The 24,556-nt window shown below is 51.8% G+C and overlaps 1 protein-coding gene across 1 annotated transcript in view; it reads right to left on the bottom strand.

Annotated features, from left to right (window-relative positions):
* PLXNA2 (plexin A2) overlaps positions 1–24,556 on the bottom strand; it is a 147,999-nt gene that overhangs the window by 10,378 nt on the left and 113,065 nt on the right. The window contains exons 14-25 of the mRNA XM_074163345.1: positions 21,984–22,120; positions 18,700–18,867; positions 17,302–17,395; positions 15,047–15,286; positions 14,723–14,866; positions 13,325–13,559; positions 11,708–11,850; positions 9,630–9,898; positions 5,035–5,101; positions 4,230–4,376; positions 3,616–3,775; positions 2,955–3,058 (exon numbers count right to left, since the gene is read on the bottom strand). Of these exons, the coding sequence (XP_074019446.1) occupies positions 2,955–3,058; positions 3,616–3,775; positions 4,230–4,376; positions 5,035–5,101; positions 9,630–9,898; positions 11,708–11,850; positions 13,325–13,559; positions 14,723–14,866; positions 15,047–15,286; positions 17,302–17,395; positions 18,700–18,867; positions 21,984–22,120 (1,908 nt within the window). The remainder of the gene's footprint in view (positions 1–2,954; positions 3,059–3,615; positions 3,776–4,229; positions 4,377–5,034; positions 5,102–9,629; positions 9,899–11,707; positions 11,851–13,324; positions 13,560–14,722; positions 14,867–15,046; positions 15,287–17,301; positions 17,396–18,699; positions 18,868–21,983; positions 22,121–24,556) is intronic.

The raw sequence follows: 24,556 nt of genomic DNA, 5'->3' as shown, positions 1-24,556 counted from the left end.
TCTCTGCTTCTAATTTTTCATTTAAAATAGTCTTCTAGTCTCTCAGCCTTCCCAGAGTCACAGCAGCTGACAGGTATTCATGCTCTGCTGCCTCTGAGTTAACCCTGCATGAGCCACTGTAAATCATTTGATATTAAATTCAGTGTTTCATTTTTCTTGAGTAAAACCATGCAGAGTGAGACTCTCCCATGGAGTTTAATAGGCGTGAAACCAAAAGGATACTACACAAATGTAATACAATTCCTTACAACATAGTTTAAAAGCTCCGGAGAATTTAACAAAGAATTATGCCTATTTAACCTACACATCTATTTTTATAAATGAAGAAATAAGCAGCAGGCATACAGTTCTCTATGTAATTCTATAAAGAGGTTCAAAAAATATTACAGAGAGATGAATATTCCTTTTCTAAATGTAATCTGGCTTTTCCATGTGAAGGCTTCCCATGAAAAGCATATTTTATGGGTTGATGCAGATGTTTATTGTACTTGTACCGTCCTAAACACCTAGAAAACAAATGTAATCCTGTCAAAATCCAGCAGCCAGGCGTGGAGCTGAGAAACCCTTGGAGTTAAATAAAGTGGCAGGAGCTTGATGGAGCCCAGGAGCTGCAGGGGCTGGGGCTGAGGAGCAAAGGGACCCCGGGAACAGGGAGCGGGGACAGGGCTGCGAGGACCAGGCAAGTTCTGGTCCTTGCTCGGGCGGTTGTTCCCGGGTGACAGCACCCCCCCGAGAGCCCCTGGAACGTGTTATGGGATGGAAGCAGGGGCTGTGCATCCCCAATTACTGCGTGCAAATCCACAGACCGCTCTGCCTTCACATCAGCAGATACAAGCAGATGGCATCTGACCAAAAACATGGACAAGATAGCTCTGAATAAAAGATGGAGAGCGCTTTACAGAGTTAGCTTTTACGTTTTTCCTAGAAGTTTAGAAATCATCCTCACTAGTCCTCCAGAAGCTGGAGAAATCTAGATTTCATTTTTATGGCTCGAACCACACCTGTTTTACATGTGACACCCCTGGATGAAATGGTGAGACAGCAGCGCTTGAAACTCAGATGATTTTATACCCTCTTCTACGCTGTGCCTTTGCCCACATATTTGTTTTACTGTGTAGTCCTGGAGCATCTGTATTTTTGATACCTAATAAAAACATTTATTACTCAGAACAGAAAAAAAAAAAAAACTGGTAAGAATGCAAAAAAAAAATAAAAAAAAAAATTGCTGTTTGTTTTTGGCAAAAGCCCTGCCTTGACAAGATTTCTGTTGCAGTGCAGAGAACTTGGCTTCTTTTAACGGCTGGAACAGCTCGTGGGGCTGCGCAGAGCCCGGGCCAGCGCGGGGAGAGACATGTGCCGTCGGTACCTGTTTCGATGTTTGGCAGCAAACTTCTGCCTTGTTCCAGCGCAAAACTGACAGTCAAACGGCAGGAATAGCTGCAGCAGCCCGAGCGCTGCGAGGATTTTGTTTATTTTAAGGGTAAACTTGTGGCTCAGATTCTCCCACAGGCGCTAAAATGGAAATACTCCCTCCCCCTGCACCCGACGCACATCAGACAAACACGGCTTTCACTTGTGACTTCCTTAAGATGACTTTTAAAGATCAAGGCATAATAAAGTCTCGCCGCTTCCCTGCGTGTTGGTTAATCCCTTGCAACTGTCAGGTAAAACAGATTTTAGAAACAATGGAATTCATCTGCACAGCTCCTATGACATTTTACAGTAATCGGTCTTTAAATCCTTGGGGCTGCTTGGAAAAGTTGACCCTGGAGGTGCTTTTTTACATGCACTTTGCATATTTATGCCTTTCTCTCTGCCTCGCTCCCTGATTATACAGCTCCTGTCAATACTGGCTCACATTCAACTTACACAGCATGAGTCACGCTGATGGACCCGAGATGGTGTATAAACAGGGAAAGATGCCAGATTAAATACTAAACACTTCTGTGTAGGTAGTGATGGACAGGAGTAGGTTACAGGTCCCAATTAATGCAGTTATCCTCTGCTGCAGACAGGCTTTGAGTAAAAGCCTTTGATTCCCTTCAACCAAATCTCCCTCGGCTCCATTTTTACCTCTCTTCCCATCTTCCACACACCGTAGGAAGCCCTCTCCAACCTTTGCATCCCCATCCAGGGCAGCGCGGGCTGGGTTGGGGCAACCAAGCTGCAAAAGCTAAAGATGGCAACAATTCCTTAGGTCACCTGGCCCACCCTGGCTGATGCCCAATAGAGCATCTTCACTGTCTAGCTCCCTTTTATATGCCCTTAGTGGCAACACTCCTGGTACTTGGCTTGGAAGGCTAGGTCTGGGACTTAGGAGGTTCGATGTCACTCTGTCAAGAAGCAGTCCCTGATATTCACCCTTTCTTGACTTAGCCTCATCCCGTACCTCCCTGCAGCACTCCCTCAACCCTCCCAAGTAACAGTGTTTGAAGTATTTGCTCTGTTTCCCTTCTTCAGGCTTTGCACGATGCTCAAGAGTCAACACGTAGGAAGGTCACGAGCAGGAGAGATGAGCTGCCACTGCAGCAGATCGTCTGGTCGTGTGGGGTTTGCAAAGCTTTGAAGGAAGACAGAGACTCCTCTTCCTCCCCTGCTGCACTCCTGCTTGTCCCAGAGCCCCTCGTGAAGACCTGAGCTTTGTGGGCCACCCGTCCCCAGCCCCGTCTCTCCAGCAGCGGCAGCTCAGCCGTCTCCACCACTCCCTCTCTCTCACCAGCACGGCTGGCGGGTTTAATTTAGCCAATTTTCAACTCTGCTAGTTTCTATAAGATCCACGTCAAGGTTGCTTTCCCGTCTAATGCATAAGCACATTGAACCCTTCTGGTTTATCATACAAATGTGACCTCCCTGTCTGTCTTGGTAGACGAGCTACTTGGGAATTAAATTTCTGCTTTGCTTTTCTTCCCTCCCGGCAGCTTTCTGGGAGCTGTCTGCTGGGGCTGCTTTCTTACCTGATAATGCATCAAGGTGTTCAAGCGCTTCCAATCTCCTTCAATCTTGGTGGTGATGTCTTCATCCTGCAGGACCACACGAGCTATCCGGCCCTGCCGCCACTCTGCGGGAGAGGCAAAAACCAGGCAGACACCACAGTCAGAGGGGAAAAAGGCACCAACAGGCTCTATCCACTTCTAGCCCAAGCAACCACAGGACAGAGGAGCCTGTAGAAGAGCCCAGCTCCCAGGGAAAAGGCACCCAGAGAAAGCTAAATTCTGCTCTTAAATCTTAGAACTTCAAGGAAGGTCAGGCACAGCATTTTAATTCCCAGGCAGAGGGTTCTGCAGTGTTTAGCTGAACCAAGGCACTGGACCTTCCCAGCCCCTCTGTCCCCCATCCCAGCTCTGGCAGGACACACAACCTTGGGGAGAGGCTTTGCTCAGCAGAGTGAAAGAGCAAATGAATCCTGAAGCCTCCGTGATCAATGGACAATTAGCTGATCCCATGGAGTTCAAAACCTATCCGGCCGGAGCAGCACCCATGATTTCTAGGGGCAGAAAGCTCTGGGTCATCGTGCAGCCTGAGCTCTAGCTTTCAAGCTCTGTAAAACCCATGGAGAATCACCGATAACACACTCTCTCTCATCTTCCCCTTCCTGTGAGGGAGGGAAGCTCCTACCCAAGTCCATGTCAACAGCTCTTGGTCTCTGAGAATATGGGACGTTTTTGTATACAGCATCGAGGATCTTCTCTTTGACTTGAGTGATGGTGTCACAGTTCAGCACCTTCACAGGGATCTCTGGACTGTTCTCATTATCCGGGTTCACACAGTTTAGGATCTGGAAGGGAAGGAGAACCACAGCATGCTCTCAAGGGCTTTGGACAAGCAGCCAGGAGAACTGTAACCACACCTGGCACAACCTGTTCTCATGAAAAACCACCACATCCCCATTTGCACCATTGCTGCTGGGTCTAGTACATCTTTACAACATCAGTATGGGAGTCCTGGATGTCCCTTTCCATTTGCTAGAGGGAGGGCAATGCTCAGTGCTCAGGGAGATAAGGGCTCCCCTCAAACCCTGCCTTTCAAAACCCGAGCTCAGGCTATTTGTACCTGTAAATTCGGGACAGCCCTGATTTGGGGACAGGTCTGGCAGCGTGAGGCTTTGCTGCACTGGAAACACTTGTGCTTCTCAGGAGTGTCCTCATCACTGGCCTAAAGGTCAGAACAGCTCACGTCCACGTGGGGAGGACAGAAGAGATTCGCTGGCAGCTTCTGCAGCGATCACTCACCAGAGTCTTGTACTCAATTTGCTGCCGGATCAGCTTGTCCTCACTGAGGGAGTAACGGGCTTCTCCTGTGATGGCATCAATGGGACCTTTCTCCATCTGCTGCTTGATGGCACAGTAGAGCATGAAGAGCGGTTCTCCAGCACATTCCTACACAACGAGACAGCAGCAAAACTAACACAAGAGGTGAAGGTGCATCTCCTCCAGGGCTTCTGGCCTGCAGACAGGCTCTGCTCATGATTCATCTCAGCCCAGGAATAGCCCCTTTGACTGAGTCTTCAGCACATGTGCAATCCAGGCTCAGCCCCCAGGAGCTCCGGGAGAGGACAGCCAAACCCATGAGCCCCATTGCTCAATGGGTATGTTGTCTTTGGCTTGGTAAATCTCTCCTGCATCTATGTGGCTGTAAAAAAGGAATCTGAGATCTCGATCTCGTTGTTCACTCCCATGAAGCAAATTCTGTGGGGCTTCCAAAACCACGAAATAAAGTTAAAAAATATGGAAGCCCAGGCACGGAGATGTGAGTGAGAATTTCTCCTCAGTACTAAAGAGGTGCAACAGAAACTCCCTCACGTGAGGATTACACCAGGTGATCTGAGGGCTGAAGAAGGCTGAGCATGGAGGCTGTGTGAGCTCGGCTCAGCCCCTTTAACAGGAGCCCCATCCCCGAGCAAATTTCCACCTCCCCAACTACATCTTCTGACTTGGAGTCTGACTGAGGAGTTCCAAGCCCAGGTTCAGCCAGGGGAGGGCTGGGGGGGGGGACACAGCAAAGCGGCAGCAGGGTCTCAGCTCCATCCCTCCTTACCTTGAGGAACTTGTGGAGGAGGAAGGCGAACCAGTTCGTCAGCATCTTCTCAGCCACCGACTCCGTCCTAGGGAAGATGGGAGGGTACACACGTTACATGCAAAACCAAACCATGTATCAGAGGCTCCAAATCCCCCCAGGCACAGCTCCGGAGCAGGCAGGCAGCAGGATGCGGCCAGCGTTGTCCCCCCACCCTGGCTACACAGGGGTGACAGCAGCTTGCCCAGCTGACAGCCCATCACGGCCCTGATGGGGCTGGTGACAGGGAGCCTGGTGACACTCGGCTCCTCACACGTGGCGCAAATTACAGCCTGGCTCAGTAAATCACTGGGATTTGCAGTGGTTGCTGGCAATCAGGGACAGCAGAGTGACAATGGCAGGGAAATTGCAGCTTTCTCCCCAGTCCCACCCAGCGTCCTCTCCCCACATTGTCCCCGACATTATCTCTAATTTAAATACAATACCTCCTAATGATAGTTTTTAATGCTAGCTCTGCAGGACCCGGGAGACTTTCCTTAAAGCACCACAATTTTTATATCCTGGGGTAGGGGGGGCTGTGCTGGTGGCAGGGGGTCTGAGGGGCCACATCTGAGCCCCAAGCATGCAGCTGAGGCTGGGGGTGGCAGGGTGGCAGGCAGGGCCAGATGCCAATGTGCCCCCAGGCAGCCTGGCTTTCTGCACCATTGGCTTTGCCATTGTGACCAGCCTTCCCCTGATGCCACATGCCATACCAGGATCTGGTCCAAATTTTGGCAAGCAGAGGGGTGGATCCAGCACCTTGCCCTCCGCAGCACCCTTTCCTCTGGGGACCACAGCTCCCTCCACCTTCACCCTGAGCAAGGCATCATCCCTGCTGGGTCTGGCCACCTCTCTGCACCTTCGTCCCCTTGGCCAGCAGCTCTGCTCCCGGTGCCGTTCTTGGCAGCGATGCCTTCTCGACCACTGCGCCGCCAACCCATCCAAGGAGATGCTCAGCGGTCACCACCATGCACCAAACCTCTACCTCCGTCCCTACGTACCCTGACCCGGAGCGAGTCACCGTCCCGCTCTGGACCCCTTTTCCCCATCCTCCCCCATCTGCTCTGCTGCCTTGAACCAAGGGCTGCCACTCGGTATGTATTTATACAGCATCCTGCATGTTTGAAAGCTCTGGCGTTTAATGAAAAACACACACCATTGAAGCAACAGGGTTTGATCCCAAAGTCAAGCAGATCGTGTATAAATGGGAGGCAGAGATTTCAGCAAACAAAAACCGACGCCAGTCGGCAAACGGACCCGGGGTCACATTATCCATCATCTCTCAGGATCACAACATCTGCCAGGAATTTGTGAAAATGTCTGCAGATCCCCAAAGAATTTAAGTCTGAATTGATTAACTGCCTAAAAATTCATCCTACAAATTGACACACACATTGTTCTCCTGTTTAAAAATATTTCAGTCACCCAATTAAGGAGGAGAAGCACCAGCACACCGCTGTGCCAGCGAGCCATGGAAAACAGAGAGTCGGTGATACAAACTACAGAATAGGTGAAAAACTCAGAAAATGATACGTTCAGGACTTCAGGGTGAATATTCATTTAATTAACTACCTTATTAATAGGAAATTAAATCAAGAATTGGCAAGCCTCCCAATTAGCCCTACCAGTGAGGTCATTACCTGTGTCCCGTCCCTGTTGGCTGCTCATGGCCTGACACCGACACCATAAAAATAACTGAAATAAGGAGTGACAGCGAAGTTGGGGCATATTGTGTGGGAGAAGGGTATCGGATACTCCCGTGCCGAGCTGCTCCCTTTGATTTCTTTAGCAGAAATACAAGATCAGCTGAATGGAACAGCAAAAAGAAATGCCTCGGAGCATCTCTGTCAAATCCCATTTCTCCTTACCTGCAAGCACTGAGTCTCAGCCTCACGGAATCTCCACACAGACTGACACCAAGAGCTATTTGCAGTGCACCAGTCCCGGGGAAGGCCAGCAATTAAGTTAATCATCACTCTCCTACCCTGGCTGAGGAAAGGGGCTGCTTATAACCTGCATCGCAGCGGGGTGCAGCCGCAGGAGCCCCGTAGGCTCCTCGCAAACAAGTCTGTGTGTTTATTTTCCCTGCCTCCTCTGCCTTTGAAGCGGGGCTGGAGCAGGGTGGCTGGGGAAGCCATCCCTTAAACTCTGCCGGCCACCACGGGCCCTGACCTGGCTGTCTCTCTGCCACGCTGGGGGGGCAGGCACCGCTCTTTCTGGCTGAGCTGGTATCTGAACCACTGCTACAGATCTGTCTCTAAAAATAAAAAATAAGCTCCTGAAGATTAACCCGGCAGGGGAGAATCCCTAGGCTTGGAGAAAACCCTTCTCGTATTGACCACATAACAGGGGCAAGGCACGATCCAGAGATGGCTTTCCATAGGAGCCTGACGCCAGCAACCAGCGCCTTGGCTGCTCCTCCGACATTCTGAGGCATTGGGAACAAAACAAAACTAAACAAAAAGAGCTGAGAGAACCCAAAAAATAAATATGTATTTTATTAATTTTCCCTGCTATATCTAGGTCTCCGAACTGCTGTGTGCTGCTCTCTGTGCCAGCAACCAGAGCAGCTATTTGATTTAATGTCAACTTTTTTGCTGCCTCCCGTGAGGGGTAGTCATGGAAGAAAGAGAGAGGGGAAAACGAAGAAGAAAGAGAGAAAGAACTGAGCGCCAATTATCAACTGCTGCCACCAGAGAGCTCAAAAAATAAAAATAAAAAATATCTCACTTTGTGGCTGATCAGTCCTTATTAAGTCAGAACAAGACGTTCCAGCTGTTTTGTGCATCACCACCACCCTGGAGCCCACAGGGGACAGGGCTCCAGCCCCAGGTTTGACAGGGATGTGGCAACAGGACAAGGGGTAATGGCTTTAAAGTGAAAGAGGGGAGATTCAGGCTAGATATAAGGAAGAAATTTTTTATGATGAGGGTAGTGAGACACTGGCCCAGGTTGCCCAGAGAGGGTAGCTGATGCCCCGTCCCTGGAAAGATTCCAAGTTTCCCATGAAATGGCTAAAGCCTGGCACAGGACAATCAGCCTCGACGCTGCTGGCACTGCTCGTGGCCCTGTCTCTTTGCCGGGTGCTGCGGGAGGAGAGGGCAGAGCTCTGATCACCAGCCGTGTATTTTTTGGAGCACGGCGGAAAGTCATTATTGATGGCTGAGGCAGAAGATGCCTTCGCAGCGACTCGTCAAACCACGGGGGAAATTAAGACGGTTTCCTTTTCCGAGATGAGTTATTGCCTCCACAAACACAGCCAGATTTAAAGCAATTTCCTGTCAAGTATATTCATTATGGCTGGAGGAATCCCTGAAATTTTCCTAGAGCTGTGAAATCCTCCCCTCTCCTCCGTCCACCCGCTCCAGAGAGATGCCGGGTGCAGCCGATGGGGCAGCGACGTACCTGCCGCCGGCCGAAGCCAGGACCCGAAGGGACACGGGATGGAGGTGGCTCACAACACAGGGCAGCCTTTTACTTGCGGCCACTGATCTGGCCTACATTCATAAACGCTTCTCCCCCTTTTTCCTCCTGCCATTTCCCTGCACGATCATGGGCGAGTCGCTCAATCCATCCCTGAGCTCCTTCCCAGCTGTGAAACACAAACGCTGCTGCTCCATCCAGGCAGACAGGGATGCTGCGAGGAGAAAGCCCATGAATACTGCCAGGTAGCTGAGACTCCTGAGGGTCTGAGGGTCACCCAGCACCCCTGGGCTGCCATCAGGAGGGGGACTGAGCCTCGCAGGGCAGCCTGCTTTTCTCTGACAGCTCCAGGGGCAATTCACAGCACTTTTCCAAGAGGTACTTTTCTTCACGTTAATGCTTTACCACGGTAATACCACAGCTCATGGGAGACAAGGACCCTAAGTACTGTACAGACACGTAAGAAATCAGGCTCCTGCCCTTAAGAGCTTGAAATCCAGTAAGAACCATAGAATTGTTTTGGCTGGAAGAGACCTTTAAGGTCATCAAGTCCAAACGACTGGAGGAGCTGCACCTCTGCTCCTCCAGGCCCTGGATGCACAGGGCTCTTGCCTGGTACCAGCAACCCGCAGGCGATGGAGACCTCCAGTTTTTGTGCCATTTGCCTCCCCACCACCGCGGGGGCTAAACCCCTTTGCTGAACCACTCGGGCACCTCTGCACACACGGGTGAGAGAAGCAGGAGCTCGGGCAGGCAGGGCAGGGCAGGGATGAGGCAGCTGGATGGCAGAGGTGACAGCGCTGCCATCATCATCTGCTCTCAGCAAAGTGGAGAAGGGGAAGCTGCTGGGGCTGGGGCAAGATAAGAGATTGTGAGTGAGAGAGATGCATCAGGGGTAAGAGCTAACAGATCCAATTTAAGACCCTGTTCAGCCACCTGTGGAATCATAGAGTAGAGTTAATCCTGTGTCCTGGAGATAGGTGAAGAAATGGATGGGTCATCCGAATCCACCCATGGAGAGCAGTGTTCTCCTTCCCACACCAGTGCCTTGGTCCCACAGAGTCCTCGGATGCCACCGCATTGTGGCCATGCCAGCCCAGGGGACCGCGCTGACTTGCCCCCAGCCCCGTCCCCTCCCCATCGCCCCGCATTACCTGCGCAGGAGCAGTTTGGGGTGGTTCTTGTTTTCCAGGTTCTTCTCGATGAGGTCGGAGAGCAGCTGCTTCAGCACGTCGGTGGCGTACTCCAGCTTGCCCTGCAGCCCTGTCATGATGAGCGAGGCCACGTTGCCACGATCCCGCATGGAGAAGCTGCGCTGCAGCTCCAGCGTTCGGATGAAGGTCAGCAGGAAGACTTTGTTGTTGATCAGCTGAGCAAAGAGCTTCAAGGCCTTCTCCACGCTCTGCTGCCCGTTCCCTTGGACCTGTGGTGGAGGAGAGAACACCCATCAGCCATGGCGTGGGAGGACAAGGGACCAAAGAGCAGCCCTGCAGCACCGTGGGGTCACTCTGCCATCGCTGGCGGGGGGGTGAATGGTTTAACCCTGGGTGCACAAGCATCTCTCAGGGTCTCAGCATCCCTGAACACGGTCTCTGGCCTGTCCTGACCAAGCACCACCCTCTCCGTCCTCCTCCAGCACTTCAGCACGACTTGCCTTAATCATTGCTCCGAGCTGCACTCTCTGCACGCCATAAAGCTGCTGCTTTGAGGCTAACGGCCCCATAAATGACATACAATTTTGCTTGTTCTGCACAAAAAGTGACACTCTTGTAAGTAAATTAAATACTAATTTAGACTATTGCTTTATTATAGGACAAGTGTAAAAAAATTAATTGAGGCTTTCAGCCAGTTGCAGATTCAAGTAATTCATTACAAGTGAAAATGATGAACTACATTAGGCAACTCTGTACCAAACATCTTGGAGACTTATGTATTGGTTTTACTAACGTTACATAATTAAGCAACTGTGTAATTGGCAACACATTTATCACTTCTGCAATTCTGTTTTTCATGAGTAAAACAAATAAAAAGCACTCATATTTGTTTGCTAGAGCTTATTTGGCAATTTAAACAGCGAACATAATGCATGGGACTGGAAAACTCAGGGCATGGGAATGGGCTGGGGGGGGCTGGTTCAAAGCCCACTGAGCTTTACCAACGCCAGGGCAACTGCTCAGTGTTGGTGGCCCACTGGAAAGGAATCGTGTTTGATGTATTAACGCTGAGTAGTGCTTGCCTGGAAAAGCAATGCAGCTGCATGGAGCACAAGCAATCAGCACTTTGTCCTCTTACACCTCGGGTATGGGGACACCTCCCAGTCTGTGTGAAGGCACCAGGACTTCTAGGATTCCCTGGAGCAATACCAGCCTCCCAGAGGGAGCGCTGAGCCTGGTACCTCTGGGCTTCCCAGAGGGAGGATGGCAGCCCCACGCTCCGTGGCAGAGAATGTTTCTTGAAGCACCATCTTTTTTTATTGTCGCCCTCACAGGCGAGCAGGGCCCATCTGCAAGGGGATCTCTGAATTTCACTGAATTTTTAGAGTTGGAAGGGACCATAAAGATCATCTATTCCAACTCCCCTGCCGAAGCAGGATTGCCCAGAGCATGTCAGAGCGTGTTACTCAGGACTGCATCCAGGCGGGTCTTGAAAATCTCCCAAGATCTGATGGACCTTTTCACGTTACCAGTTTTTTAAATCCTCAGTGAGAATCTTATTTATATATTTACATAAACTGGTGGAAAAACCAGGGAGATGGAAGGGTTTGCTGGCGGCCGAGGGGGAGGCCAGCCATGCCTAGGCACGGCGCTTGCCCTCCCGTGGACACGCCATGGAACAGCAGCGGGATCTCCGGGAGGGATGCTCCGAGAGGGATGCTCCCAGGCAGGATGCTCCCGGGCACCCAGCCTGCCCCTGCATGGTAAAGTGATTAAGGAGGACTTTAAAAGTCCCTATAACTTACCTGGCATGCTTTGCTGCTGGCCTATAGCAATATAAAACTCCATAAAATAAACCTACAGCAACACCGGGGAGAAGAAACCAAAAGGAAGGAAGCAATGTGCGTTAGAGATAAAACACCAGCTTCTTAGCTAAAATGAGCTGGGGGCTCATCCTGATAACCCCAGTGCCTCTAATAAGATTTGGTGTGGAAGGCGTAAAGGCGCTTCAGGGTTTCACGCTGGCTTCCCCGAGGGCTCAGAGAAACTCGAGGGCCGGAGCACAGCCTGTTCCTCACCTCCAGCTCCCGCAGGACGGGATGGTCCTCGATGCCAGGGAAAAGGACCCTCATGGCATACGTCCGATAGTCAAGGTAGGGGATCCCGGAGCGGTCCAGGTCGCTGGTTAATTCATTGATGTCTGTCTGCAGCTCTGCAAAAGCTATTTGGGGAGAAGAGAATAAGACGGAGGAACAGAGGTGAGGTGTGGGAGCTGAGGGTGCGGGCAGGGGCTCGGGGAGGGCTGGCTCCCTGCTCTCCTCGGGGGCTCGGCAGCAACCGTAACGGGGCCAGCTCAGGAATCTGATTCGGAGGAGACCTTGGTGTGTGGCTCAGACAGACCCTGACCCTCGGAGACTCCGTCTCAGCAGCCGAGAGCGGGACAGCACTCACTGCACAGAGCAGAAGCCGAGAACAAAAGATGCTTATTAATTTGTATGCAGCTCACACCTCTGTATACACACCTAAAACACCTTTAAAGGCTGCAGAGAAATAAGGATCTATTTTCATAACTTGGTACCTCCCACATTTTCCTTTCTTCTTCTTGTTCTCCTCCTCTATCAACAGTTGCCAAAATAATCAAATCTGATATAGATCAAATCTGAGTAGAAACTGCCTGCTGCAGGGATCAGCAAGGAGTTTATTCTTCCTCTCGTAACATAACATCACCGTGTTATACAGCTGCATGTGTGTCCTTGGGTTAATTCCCAAAGTAGGAAATGCTGGCCTCGGAAGGTCTCTGTACCCCAGCGAGGCTGTGCCCACACCGAAGCTGTGGTCTCTCCTGAATAGATCTCATTTTTTGTCCTGTGCTTTCAAGGCTATATCCTTTTAACATCAGCTGAACAAATCCAGTGCAACTCTCTCTGTATACAGAGGTCACACTATGAAATTTGCAGCTTTCTATTTATTTGTCTTTGATTGACTAACCTCCCTCCCAGCTGGAAGGACGTACAAAACAACAGCAGCACCGCTCCCCAGAACGCTTTCCCTCTCAACCCGCCAGCTACAGAAATGACTGCCCACCTCCACCTTGGCTCCCCCGTGGAGCAGCCAGGCTCGGCCACCTCCTTGCAAGTGCCAAGGTCTGTGTGTGTTGAAATGTGCCAGCAGCAGGTCTGGCTGGTCCGAATAAGATTTCCCATAAGCAAATACCTGAGGAGCTTCTTCCTCTCCCTCAGACCTGCTCCTGCCACCCTGGGATCACATCTCACAGACTGGAGCGGGGACTGGACCAGTTTTCCAGCCCTACCACCTTCCATCTGGGATGCAGGCTGTTTCTCAGGGGTCTGAGCCTCCTCTGCTCCTGATCTCACTCTGCGCCTTTTTAAAAGCTCTTTACTAAAAGGCCATTAGACAAGGGGGCATATTGTGCTGGGCACCCCGGGGCTCACTCCGTCCTCGCAGTGCGATCCAGGCACGTTGCTTAAGCAGGATCAAGCTCTAATCCTATTCTCTGCACATCAGGCAGCAGAGCCGTGGCTGCCACCAACGTGGTGAGTAGGAGTGCAGACCTCATGGGGACACCCACCCTGCTCCTCGATGGAAAACCGTGGGGATTGGGGTGCTCCGGTGGGGAAAAGGCAGATCGTGGGGTGACAGCACACAGAGAGTGCCCGGTCCCAGGCAGTACTGACCCTCCTTGCACTCCAGGGCCACCCGGGACTCCAGGTTGTCCATCTGCATCTGCAGCCTCTTGAGGGTCAGGTCGTTCTCTCTCGACTTGCGCTTGTAGGCGATGAGGACAATGATGACGATGATGAGGAGCAGGCTGCCTCCGGCCGCGATGCTGACGATGGCCGGCAGGGTCAGGAGGCTGTCCGAGATGATGCTCACCGAACCAGGGGAGAAGATGATACCACCAACACGTACCTACAAAGCACAACGGGGGTAACCAGTGACTTCGGTGTCAACCCATCCCAAAGCCCTGTCCTTGCCGACCAGGCCACGGACTCCTCAGGCTGTACAGACCCCCAGGGAAGCACTGAACCGCCTGTTTCAGCCAAGACTACAGCAGCTCCGATGCCTTCAGACACCGAGGGTGCAGCTTATGTGAACACAGGGAGGCTTCAAGTCATGATAAATGTGCCAGCCCTTCACTATCTGAGCTTTGTTCTTATTATCTGATGGCTCCATTTGACTTTCATTTTAGAAGCTTTCAACTCCCTTTTGTAAAACGTGGACATTAGCAACCCAGTGATAATTTCACTGACAAGAAGCCAGAGCAACTGGGAAGAGAGAACAGCGAAGGGAAGAGAAAGCCCCATGTGGAAGCCACAGGGAGACCACGCTGGAGGTTAATGCTGGGACGGGTTTCTCCTGGCTGTGCCCTGGCCACAGATGCAAGCAGCTCTCAGCCAGGCTGCACTTCTGCGAATCACACTGTGATAATCTGAATATGCTTTGGATGCTGATCTTAAAGGGAAATAAATCACAATTACAATCTCATTTGGGCTGTACTCGAGCACTTCTGCAGCTGTGTGCTTGCTCTGCGAGCGGATCAGAGGAAGCAGCAATGCCCAAAAATCAGAGGAAGACACTGACTGTTGTCCTGGACAAGGCCATTGATCCAACCAGTGTCCAGATGTCCCCGGCTGCTTCTGCTTCAGGAAAAGGCAAAACCTCTCCATCCCCTTAGCAGATCAGGTCTGGCTACAAGGACTGATAAAATCCCTTCCCATGCTCCAGGAGGGAGAACAGCCCACTGAAAATGGTCTCACCTACTCAGGGAAGAGCAAGCAGCAGCACAGAAGGGATGGTACCCGGGGCTGAAGGCACTGCCAGAAAGACCTGTTCTTTCCAGAAGGCTCTGATAGTAGGTGGTGAGTCTCAGGGAGGGAATTAGAGGTTTCTCCATGCTAATCCACATCAATATTTTAAGCTTCCAATTAGACTGCCATAAAGATCTAAAATCCTACCGATCCTCCGACAAGAAATTGCACTCAGTGTCTGAGTGAGTCAGGGCGATGGAGGAGGAGGAGAAAGGCTGGGAGGGAGGGAGGGAGGGATGCTGAGTGGAGTGTTTGGTCCCTCACCATCACTTTGTGCTGGCCGGTGAGATTTGGGGGCTCGCACAGCAGCTGGGTCTCGGAGACGGTGACGGCGCAGGGTGTTTCTCCGATCAGCACGGTGTAGTTGAGCTTTGCTCCTCCGGGAGCGGGTGGGCACAGGTTTCTGCCCTGGGGACGAGGGGACAGAAGACTGTATAAAGATGCAGAGCATTTCTCCAGTTTTCATCTCATTCCCAGCTTGTGCAAACAACAGGATTGCATCTAGCGTACCCTCTTCTCCAAAGGGATTACAAAATTCCTCTCTCTGGGATTTTTTTTCTGCTTCCCACGAGCTAAGGGTCTCCTTACCTTCAGGATGATGGGTGACCCCGGCTTCTGCTCCAGCACGCCGGTGGGGCTCAGGAGTTCGAACGTGGGGTTGGGGTAGTAGATGAACTTGGTGTCGTTGTAGACCAGCAGGGACTGCACGTTGTTAAAGATGAACCCGAACTCGTCCGGCCGCTCGACGGCGTCCAGGCCGGGCCGGTACTCGGGGGTGAGGGGGGGGGCCAGGCAGGCCAGCGCCGTGGCGTTCACCACCTTGCAGACCTGCGGGGAAGGCGATGCTTGGGAAGACGGCAGGGAAAAACCTTACCCCGACCTGCACAATCATCTTCTAATTCCTTAAATACTCCCTGAAAAGTCCAGCGGATTCAAATTTAGCTGGAAATATTTAATTACAGCCATGGTTTGGGGGGATTTGCTTCCCCTCCGGCCAGTGCAAAAGCACAGGAGCAGGGACGGAGAGCAAGCTTCAAAATGAGCAGTGTTTTAAAGGCACCAGAGGCTCACAGAGCAAATCTTTTAGCCCTTTTTCTTTCTTTTTTCTTTTCTTTCCAGTTGCATCCTCTTTGGCAATGCCGGCTTTGAAGCAGAGCCATAGCGAATACCTGGTCCCTGCTACAAATGGGCGATTAGAGGCAATTCCCTATTCCAGGAACAACCACCTGAGACTCAGGACTGGAGGTAACATGAAGGTCATCTCCCGCCAGGCTGAGGACACCCCCAGCTCCCCCAGCCCTGGAAGCAGGGAGCTGGCTGATTTATGAGACTTTTGCCTTATAAAGCAGCAAGAGCCCAACCGTTTGCCCTCCCTCCATATGGGGAAGATTTAATTTCACTCAATTTCGTGTCTTCAAAATTATTTTTGTTGCACTGTGACTGCAACTGCTAACAACAAAATTAGATGTCTTTTTAAAAAGAGCTCAGAAGAAAAAGGTCTTCAGAGGGGAAGGGAGAACAGGAATAGGAAAAGACTGCTAAGTGGTTTGCCCTTTCCAAGATGATACAGATTCAGTCAGAAAGATCACTGCATAGAAACAATATTTTTCAGTTTTACTTGGTCAAAATAATTTCTACGGGTCCTGGAGGTACAATTCTTATTTGTAGCACACAAGAACATTGCTTAGTTCCCGTTTAGCTGAGGATTCATTTCAGTTTCTCACTCTTAGAGTGAAAAAATACAGATAGGCGAGGGAGGTGGCATTCCAGATCAACCCCAAATTCTGCTACCAGGTCTTTGCTTCAGGAACGTTGGGGTGATGGGAGGGAGGAGAGGAAGGAGGCATAAAAATAACACCCAGCTTCACCAAAATACCCAGAGCCCCACGCTCAGCATCCTTCGCATGGCGAGGAGGGCGCAGGGAGCAGCATCTGGCCTTACCAGCAACGATCAAGCTGCAAAAACGGCCTGAAAGCTTCTTGTTCAGAAGCGGTTCCCCTCTCTCCTTCCCTCCCCGGGCTGGTACAGGCTTGCCGGGCCCCGAGCTGCGGCAATAGGAGGTTTATTTATAGAGAGGCAGCGAGGGAGAGACTAGTTAAACATAGCAGCCTCGTAGCTGGCAGGTCCCAGTGCTTAGCTCCAGGCTTTTACAGAAAGAGGACTAAAATGGGAAGCGTGGAGCAGCTGGGGATGGGGACAGCTACACTTGGACTTTCCATCACAACGTGCCTGTAGAGCTGAGCGAGGTACCGGGAGGGATGCTGGGGAGAGGAGAGCTCTCAGGGGCTCTGGCTAAAGGGGGAATTTCAGGAGTGAAACAAGGTTATCTGACCCAAGGCAGAATTTGAGGTGATGGAGATGACCTAAAACGCTTCGAAAACTCCTTGGCAGTTACTGTGTTCTCCCATTTGTGTGTTGGCACCCCTCTTCCCAGGGTCCCCAGGGTTTGCTGCCAACAGTATGGGAAAGTCTAGGGAAATACCCCCAGAGAGGCTTTTGCTGCGGCAAGTCAGATTGGATATTAGGAAAAATTTTTACACTGAAAGGGTTATTAAGCCTTGGAATGGGCTGCCCAGGGAAGCGGTTGAGGCACCACCCCTGGAGGTATTTAAAAGACGGGTTGATATGGTGCTTAGAGACATGGGTTAGTGATGGTTTTTATCGGAGTTAGGTTGATGGTTGGACTAGATCATCTTAAAGGTTCCTTCCAACCTGGACAATTCTATGATTCTATGATTCTAAGTCTGACCACGCAGGGAACACTGGTACCAGTAACCCTACGTGTGCATCCAAGCGGGATGCACCGGTGGCCGGCGGCACCGTGCTGGCAGCAGCTACTTACGTTGACAAACTCCTTGCCGTTGTACTTGACGCGGATCCTCGGCTCCTGGATGACGTCCAGGTTGGAGCCGGTGACGGTCAGAGGCGTGTGTCCGCTGCGGAGAACGAGGAGACACCGATTAACGCCTCGGGGCAGGAGGGGCTGGGGCTGTGCAGAGAGACTCTGCTTGGCAATAAGGATGCCTGTTGATCTCAGAAAGATGTTTTCTGCAGGCACTTCAGGCACCAGGCGACAGAGCGGATCAATCCCCACTCCCCGAGTGGCTGGGGAGCGGTGTCTCACGAGTCAGCCCCATCCTCTGCTCCCTCTCCCACCTCATAGCCTTGCACGGCAGCGGGATGAGAAACGGGACCAAAGAAATCAACTGAGCTGAGACTAAATACGTAAGACAATAAATTAGTCACAGTGTTTAATGATTTACATAGCGATGTTTTTAAGGAACACGAGAAATGGTACGTGCAGTGAAGGAACTGACGTGCGCTCGCATCTGGACTGCAGACACAGCAAGTTGTCACATAGAGCTGGGGAGGGATGAAGAGCACCCGGTGCCATCGGGGCCAGGGAAGACACAACCCCTCGGGCTAAAGCACCCTCATTCTCCTACAGCCAATGCCCCTGGGCAAAGTTTTTCACTCTCGGCTTCCTCTCTCATGTGCTAACTGGAGCAGCACAGCCCGGATTCACCCGAGTCTCCAGCACCTCTGCAGCAGAGCCCCGCTGGCCCCTTTAGACCCCTCCAGGGCCACCATCAAACCCACCCCACCCAAACCACCCGCGATCTTGGATTCGGACTCAAAGCAGACATCTCACAGAGCCTGCTGCGAGACACTTACTTCTTTCAAGGGCAATTTTAAAAAATAATTGGAATTTGAAATGAATAGCTGTGTTACAGTCTTTGTAAGCACAACCATTAAAGTAACACCAGGGGATGAGTATGGACAGGGGTTTTTAGCAGCAGCGACGTCACGGTGATGTGACAGCGCCGGCCGCCCCGTTCCGAGCAGTGAATCTGGGACAAACAGTACATTTTGATTAGCATCAGCTTTTTCTTTTCTTGGTGGTTGCTGGTTTTGTTTTATTCCAGAACTACAAGAAGGAGCCTTTAATGAGCAATTGTGCACTTCTTCAGCAGATGGAAGTGATCTTGGGGCTTTATTTGTGCTCCCAGAATCTCGGTGCAGACTGCTACTGCTGTAATTGCCTCGGTAATCACAACTACTATAGGAACTCTGGACCTGATTTTCAGTAAATGCAAATGCCGCAGACGCCCAGCACTGACAAATCCAGGACGCTGGGTGGGATGTGCATTTCCATATAGACCCATTTTTGCATACGCTGAGAGAGGAGACCCAGACCCGCCGAGCTGGCTGCTCTCCCACCGTGGGAGCCCTGCGTTACCTGGTGATGCTCCACTCGGGCTCGATGTGCTGCACCTTGGGGTCGTCGATGTACTCAAACACCAAGGTCTGCTCCAGCTGAGCCCGGTCCACGCTGACGGAGACGTGGACAGCCCCCAGGCCGTGGGCCGAGGGGGCCGACACGCAGACGATCTCGTTCATGGACCGCCTGGGCGAGAGAGAAGCCGGGCAAGCGTTAATGGGTGGTCATGGTGCGGGGGGGCAGAAAATGACCCTTGGTGCTGGCACAGCTGCAGTGAGGCAGCTCAGACCCCGACACCTGCGAAGGGGATGAGCTCCCGATGGGCAGAAGGGCTTCACTGGCACGGGAGGGAGGGAACGGAGCTCTGCCGGGGAGGGGCCGCTGCCTGCCCACCGAGAGAGAAGCGCAGGCTGCCTGAATTCACTCTTTGTGCCAAACTGCAGCCGCCCGCATCCCTCCGTGAACCCGCTGCCTTCTGTCGGGCGTGTGAAAACAGATGGCTGCTTTTTAAACGGGATGCATAAGCTCCCTCAAAAGCCAAAATTCTTCCCCTCCCCACCCTCACGGCACACACGGGCCCTTGTGAGAGGCATAAAGGAGCCCGGGAAGCCCCCGCCTGGGAAGGGCGATGCCACCGTCACCGCTGCCTTCCAGCTTTGTCTGCCCGTCAGAGCAGGGTGACCTTGGCCCCGGCGCTGCCTGGCCGGACACAACAGACCATCTGCTTCCATCGCAGCCCTGGAGAAGGTTGCGGCGGCAGGATAACGAGGGGCTGTCAAAGCACAAAGGCACCGGTAGGTGGGTGGGTGGGTGGATGGATGGATGGGTGGATGGATGGATGGAGAAGGGCAAAGAGATACAAGCGATGCCACTCCTGCTGCTGGGACAGAGGGAGGAACAGTTCTGTGGTCAGCCTGGACACCATTCCTACAAAAAGTGCTTGGAGTGACATCCCTGGAAGGCCAGTGCCCTGCACGGTCACCAGCCGGTCGTTCCGCCTGCCCAAACCTGTCCCCAGCTCACCAAAAAAGCCGTGCTGTTTCTGTGGCTCATTTAGCTTTGGGCAGGCAGGTCTTCAGCACCTCGCTAACAGTTCGGCACTTAAATCAAAAACCGGCACTCCTGAACACCCCATCTTCACCATCCTCACCCTCCCCAAGAGGCTGCACAGCTCCTGGGGGTGCCTGGAGGCTGAGTCCAGCCGTGCCCCTGCTCAGCTTCCAGCAAAGCTCCCGTGTCTCCACCTGGGCAAGGGGATGCTGCCCTTTTCGAGCCCTTACACACTCCCTGCCCTCCCCAAGGAGTGTGGGCACATCCCTCGGCACCGGGCACCTCAGGAGGAACGGAACAGAAGGTACCATGATGTTCCCAGCTCACACCTCGGCTCTCCCACCCACCAACAACCGAGGGAACCAAAACAACCTAAAATACCTGACACAAACTGGACCTGACTGCTTCTATTGATGCAATTACACGTCTACCCTTTCGCCCTCCCCTCCTCCTCCCTCCCTCATTTAATTCTCACTCTCCACCTAGGTTTAATTTAACCACGAAGGCATCCTTGTGCGAGGAGTGTGTTTCTCCACCCTCCTTGCTGATTCTCCGAGTGTTGCTGTGCGTGCCTGTGCAGCCGAAGGGCTGCCTGCCTGCCTGCCTGCCTGCTGCCTGCTGCCTGCCCGCTGCCTGCTCTGCCCCCCCAGACCCCACCGCGCCTGCTTAGCTCTGGCGTGAGATGCAGAGTGACGCATCGCTGCTGGCAGAGCTGCTCCCAGCTCCCTGTGATCAGTTAATTAGCTTTCTGTGCTATTATTATGTCGTCATGGTGAATCTACCCACTCCTCCGATCAGAGAGGGGAGAATGGGGGAAGCTGTAATTAGAGTGAATCTCATTAGAAACTGCTTCATCTAATCAGGCTCCCCCACACCCTCGAGTACAATTGAAGTTCATTGCCTCAAAACAGTCCAAGCAAAACAAAGTGCACAGCGAGACCCCGCGTGAAGGATGGTGCCATTCATACACTGCCGATCGCTTTGTTTAAGTTTCTGCTCGCCTGCTGTAATTAGAACATAGAGAGAATTCAAAACTCTCCCAGGTTTGGCAGGTCAGGATCTGCGGGTTGCCTGAATATAATCATATATTTAAGGGATTACGTTTCTGCTCCCAGGCCAGCTTGGCGGCTGCTTCTGCCGGTGGTAACGCTGATACCCGTATGGATCCGCGGAGGCAATTTGGCATCTCTGCTTCGGATATGGGAAGAAATGTTGATGGATCAGTCCAGTGCTTGGCGCTTGCAGAGTTCAGCTGCACTTGGAGACCTCGGCATGTCCAGACCTCCCGAAACACCGTTCTAGGATGAGCTTAGAACAAGCACCACTGATATCCCAATGTCCCACCTCTGAATGCCCACAGCTCCTCCACCGGAGAACCTCTCGGTCTTCCCGATGAGAAATTCACCTCCAGGGGTCTTTACTTTCCCAGAAACTTCCTCGGTTCCTCCTGGGAAGCCTGGGCGAGGATGTAAGAGGCAGAACCCCCCTGCTCATCACCCTGTTCCCGCACAAGCTGTGCCCACGCTGTGAAACGCTGCTGCCAGCTGCGCCGGGGCGCCCGTGGAGGGACGCGTACGGGGTGCACACAGATGTACACCGCGTGTATCTTTTTTTAACTAAGCCCCAAGAAAAACCCATTAAACCCTGCAAATGTCAACTCGGTGTTTACACTGCTGGGTAAAAAGCAAATTTGCCAGAGCAATCCCGGAGGAGATGGATGGCTGCGCGAGTTTTCCCAGCAGAAGGTGCGTGCAGACCCTTGCCCTGCCACGCGGAAGCCCACCCCTCGCTCCCACCATCTCCAGGAGGTTGAGGCACCTGCAGCAGCGGCTGCGATAACAGCAACGCAACTTGTTGGCTTGTGAAAAGAGAAACTAGATGTTTCTTACAAACCTTACATTTTCTTCCCATCAGCCGGGCTGGGGGCAGGGACCGATGGCTACTATAAACATTTTACAACCGCAGTGACGCCTGCCTGAGATTTTTGGACCAGTTAACATTGTAATGGCATTAAAATGAAATAATGGCCAGCACTAACACCGACGCAATCCCTCCCTTGCCAAGCATGGCTCAGTCACAGTCAGAGAGAAGATGGTTTCATGTAATAAAAGAGGGAACGGGTGTTTTCAGGGGTTCCCAGATGAATTTTTGCGGTGGCTGCAGGCTCAGCTACAGCAGATACACGCTGCTGCAGCCCCGGTAGCCAGGAGGTGAACGGCAGGAGCCCGCGCTGGCCTGGCTCGGCCCCTTACCCGTAGAATTCGCAGGTCTGGTTTCCCAGGAGCACCGAGACACGGCTGCCGGCTCCCAGGTAGTGCCCGGAGATGGTCACCATCGTCCCTCCCGACTCCGGGCCGCGGCTGGGATTCAGGAAACTCACTGCTGGCGTCTGGGGAGAGAAAAAGACAAACTCAGGGCTCCCGTCTGCTGCCAGCGATGAGCCACCAGCGACAGTATTGTGAAGGCAGAGCCTGCTTCCCATTGCAGATGGAAATACATCCTTGGTGGGCAAACTTAGATCCCACTCGACATTTTATCGGCGATATTATTGCAGCAGTGCCACTTTTTATCCTGCCTTGCGCCATGATAGCTATTTATTCCCCTTAATAGAATTTGCAGAAAGCAGGTACCTTTTTATTTGTTTTCAATCAGTGGATATTACCAAATTGTTTTCCTAATGCTTTCACATTACCCTCTTTATGGCTCTCATCTGCGGCGGCTGGCAGCCGCCCAGCTCCGCTCCCCTGGTACCACCTGCCTGGCAGCTCGGAGAGTTTGTCCTGTTTTCTCTCCTGTTTTCACAAGGCAACATGTGTTTTCTGGGTGCCGCAGCATTTGCCAAAGCAGCTTAGACCGAAAGCCTGTTTGACCCTGACTCCTGAATAGACCGGAGAAAAACACACCGTCCACCCCGCTATGGGTAATTATGGAATAATATCACTGGAGGGAGAGATTCGTCCTTCAACTGCTCAAGGTCAGCTCACAGCTCTTATCCTAGCTGGGGTCAGGAGTTGGACTCGATGATCCTCACGGGTCCCTTCCAGCTCAGGATATTCTGTGATTATCCCAGTTAATAGCAATACTAGACAATATGGATGGTAATAGCAATATTTACCCAAGGCGGGCTTGGGAGCATTTCATAGGACCAAGAGGAGTGATTCCAAAATGCAAAAAACCTCCAAAGGACGTTCAATGTAGACGCACACTGGGAAGCACAGCCCGAGAGCCACACGTATACTGGGAAGCACAGCTCTCCTCTGCATTCCAAGGGAGTTCTCAGCACCTCCTGACACTTTTGGTGTGAGCATCACCTTGTCTAAACGCTGCAAGCCTTGGAAATTCAAAGCATTGCCCAAAACTAAAAACTCAGGCTGCAACCCCGAGCACTCATTCTTGTACACAAGGAAAAGACAGGAGAGCTGAGGGCTCACCCTAGAGACTGGCAAAAACTCCCAAGGCTGGGGCGAGGCCAGTGTCGGACGAGGGCCTGAAAGCTGAATAAGAATTTTCCATCTTCAACCCATGATTTGGCGATAATTATGACAGATTTACAGACCCAATGTAGCTCCAAGGTTCCACCTCCCCAGATAAAACGGGTGTAATTAAGGTGACAGCATCGCTCCAGTGCGGTGTCAGGCACCAGATGAGCTCACCAAGGCATGAACCCTCTCAGGGTCAGAACAGAGCTCTGCTTTAAGGTACCAATCAATTTTACTACTGACTTTAATGGCATAAACCAGCCGTAATGGAATTTGTGGCGGCGCTAAAGAGAAAAATAGAGGCCAGCTAACAAAAGGAAATGATGTGCTAGAAGTTTGAGGTGCCTGAGAAAAAGCAGCGATATAATCAGGGTAAGGTGCTGGAAATCAGGAGCAACAATACAAAGGATGCTAATGCTCGGCAGACGCTCACCGGGTTGCTGCAAGGTACTGCTCCAAGATTCATCTCCGCAATTACCTTCCACCTGCTCCTGGTTATTATTTAACACAAAAGCAAGAGAACATCCTCCTTGTGGAGCACGGGAACTCGCCTTTCAACAACGGCAAACCTGGGGACTACGCTGGCAGTGCCCTGTGACGACCAGGGGGGTTTCTGGCATATTTGAGCAAAATGTGGTGATATTTTGCACCCCTGGTATGTTGTTGAATAACTGAAATCCCAGGGGATGGTGTCGCTTCCAACGGCGATAGGGTGGCAGGGGCCAGCCTGATTTATCTCTCAATTAGTTTACAAATTGTGGACAATTGGTAAGTGCTGGCGTTTCCCTGCATACAGATTCCACTGAGCACAAAATCAATGTGGGTGGATGAAGTGCCCTGTTTAGGCAAAACTGGAGATATGAGAAACCCCAGCTCTGGCTTTTCAGTTTATGAATCAAAAGGCTGCTAATTAAACAGGAGAAAGAAACGACCCGCTCAGCCGATGGAAGCCCACCAACACCAAGCCAAAGGCAGAGAAAGCCCACACTGAGCCAGCCTCCTTGGATGGGAAAAAAAAATAATTCCTGAATATTTAGATGCAGAATTACCTTTCCATCCCAAAGGGCATCAGGGTGAAAAAATTAAATCTATATACACAGAAACTAACTCAGATATTTTTAGGTTTCACAGGGAGTGATTACACCTAAGTTTCGAGCAGGACGGCAGGACCTGAGCTGCAGAAGGATGGACTCCGGGGTCACTCTCCTGGTGTGGGTTTCTGTGTTGATGCCAAAAGGTCTGTTGGCACCTGTATTTGTACACACGTAGGCACAGAAACACCTTCAAAAACAAGAAGCAGAGCCCTGGCTTCAGCCCCATTCACTAAGGACCAAAGTAACAACGTG

The sequence above is a fragment of the Numenius arquata genome, chromosome 24, assembly GCF_964106895.1.
Source record: "Numenius arquata chromosome 24, bNumArq3.hap1.1, whole genome shotgun sequence".
Lineage (NCBI taxonomy): Eukaryota > Metazoa > Chordata > Aves > Charadriiformes > Scolopacidae > Numenius > Numenius arquata.
The sequence above is the reverse complement of the archived record's forward strand: the minus strand, read 5'-3'. Positions and strand labels throughout refer to the sequence as shown.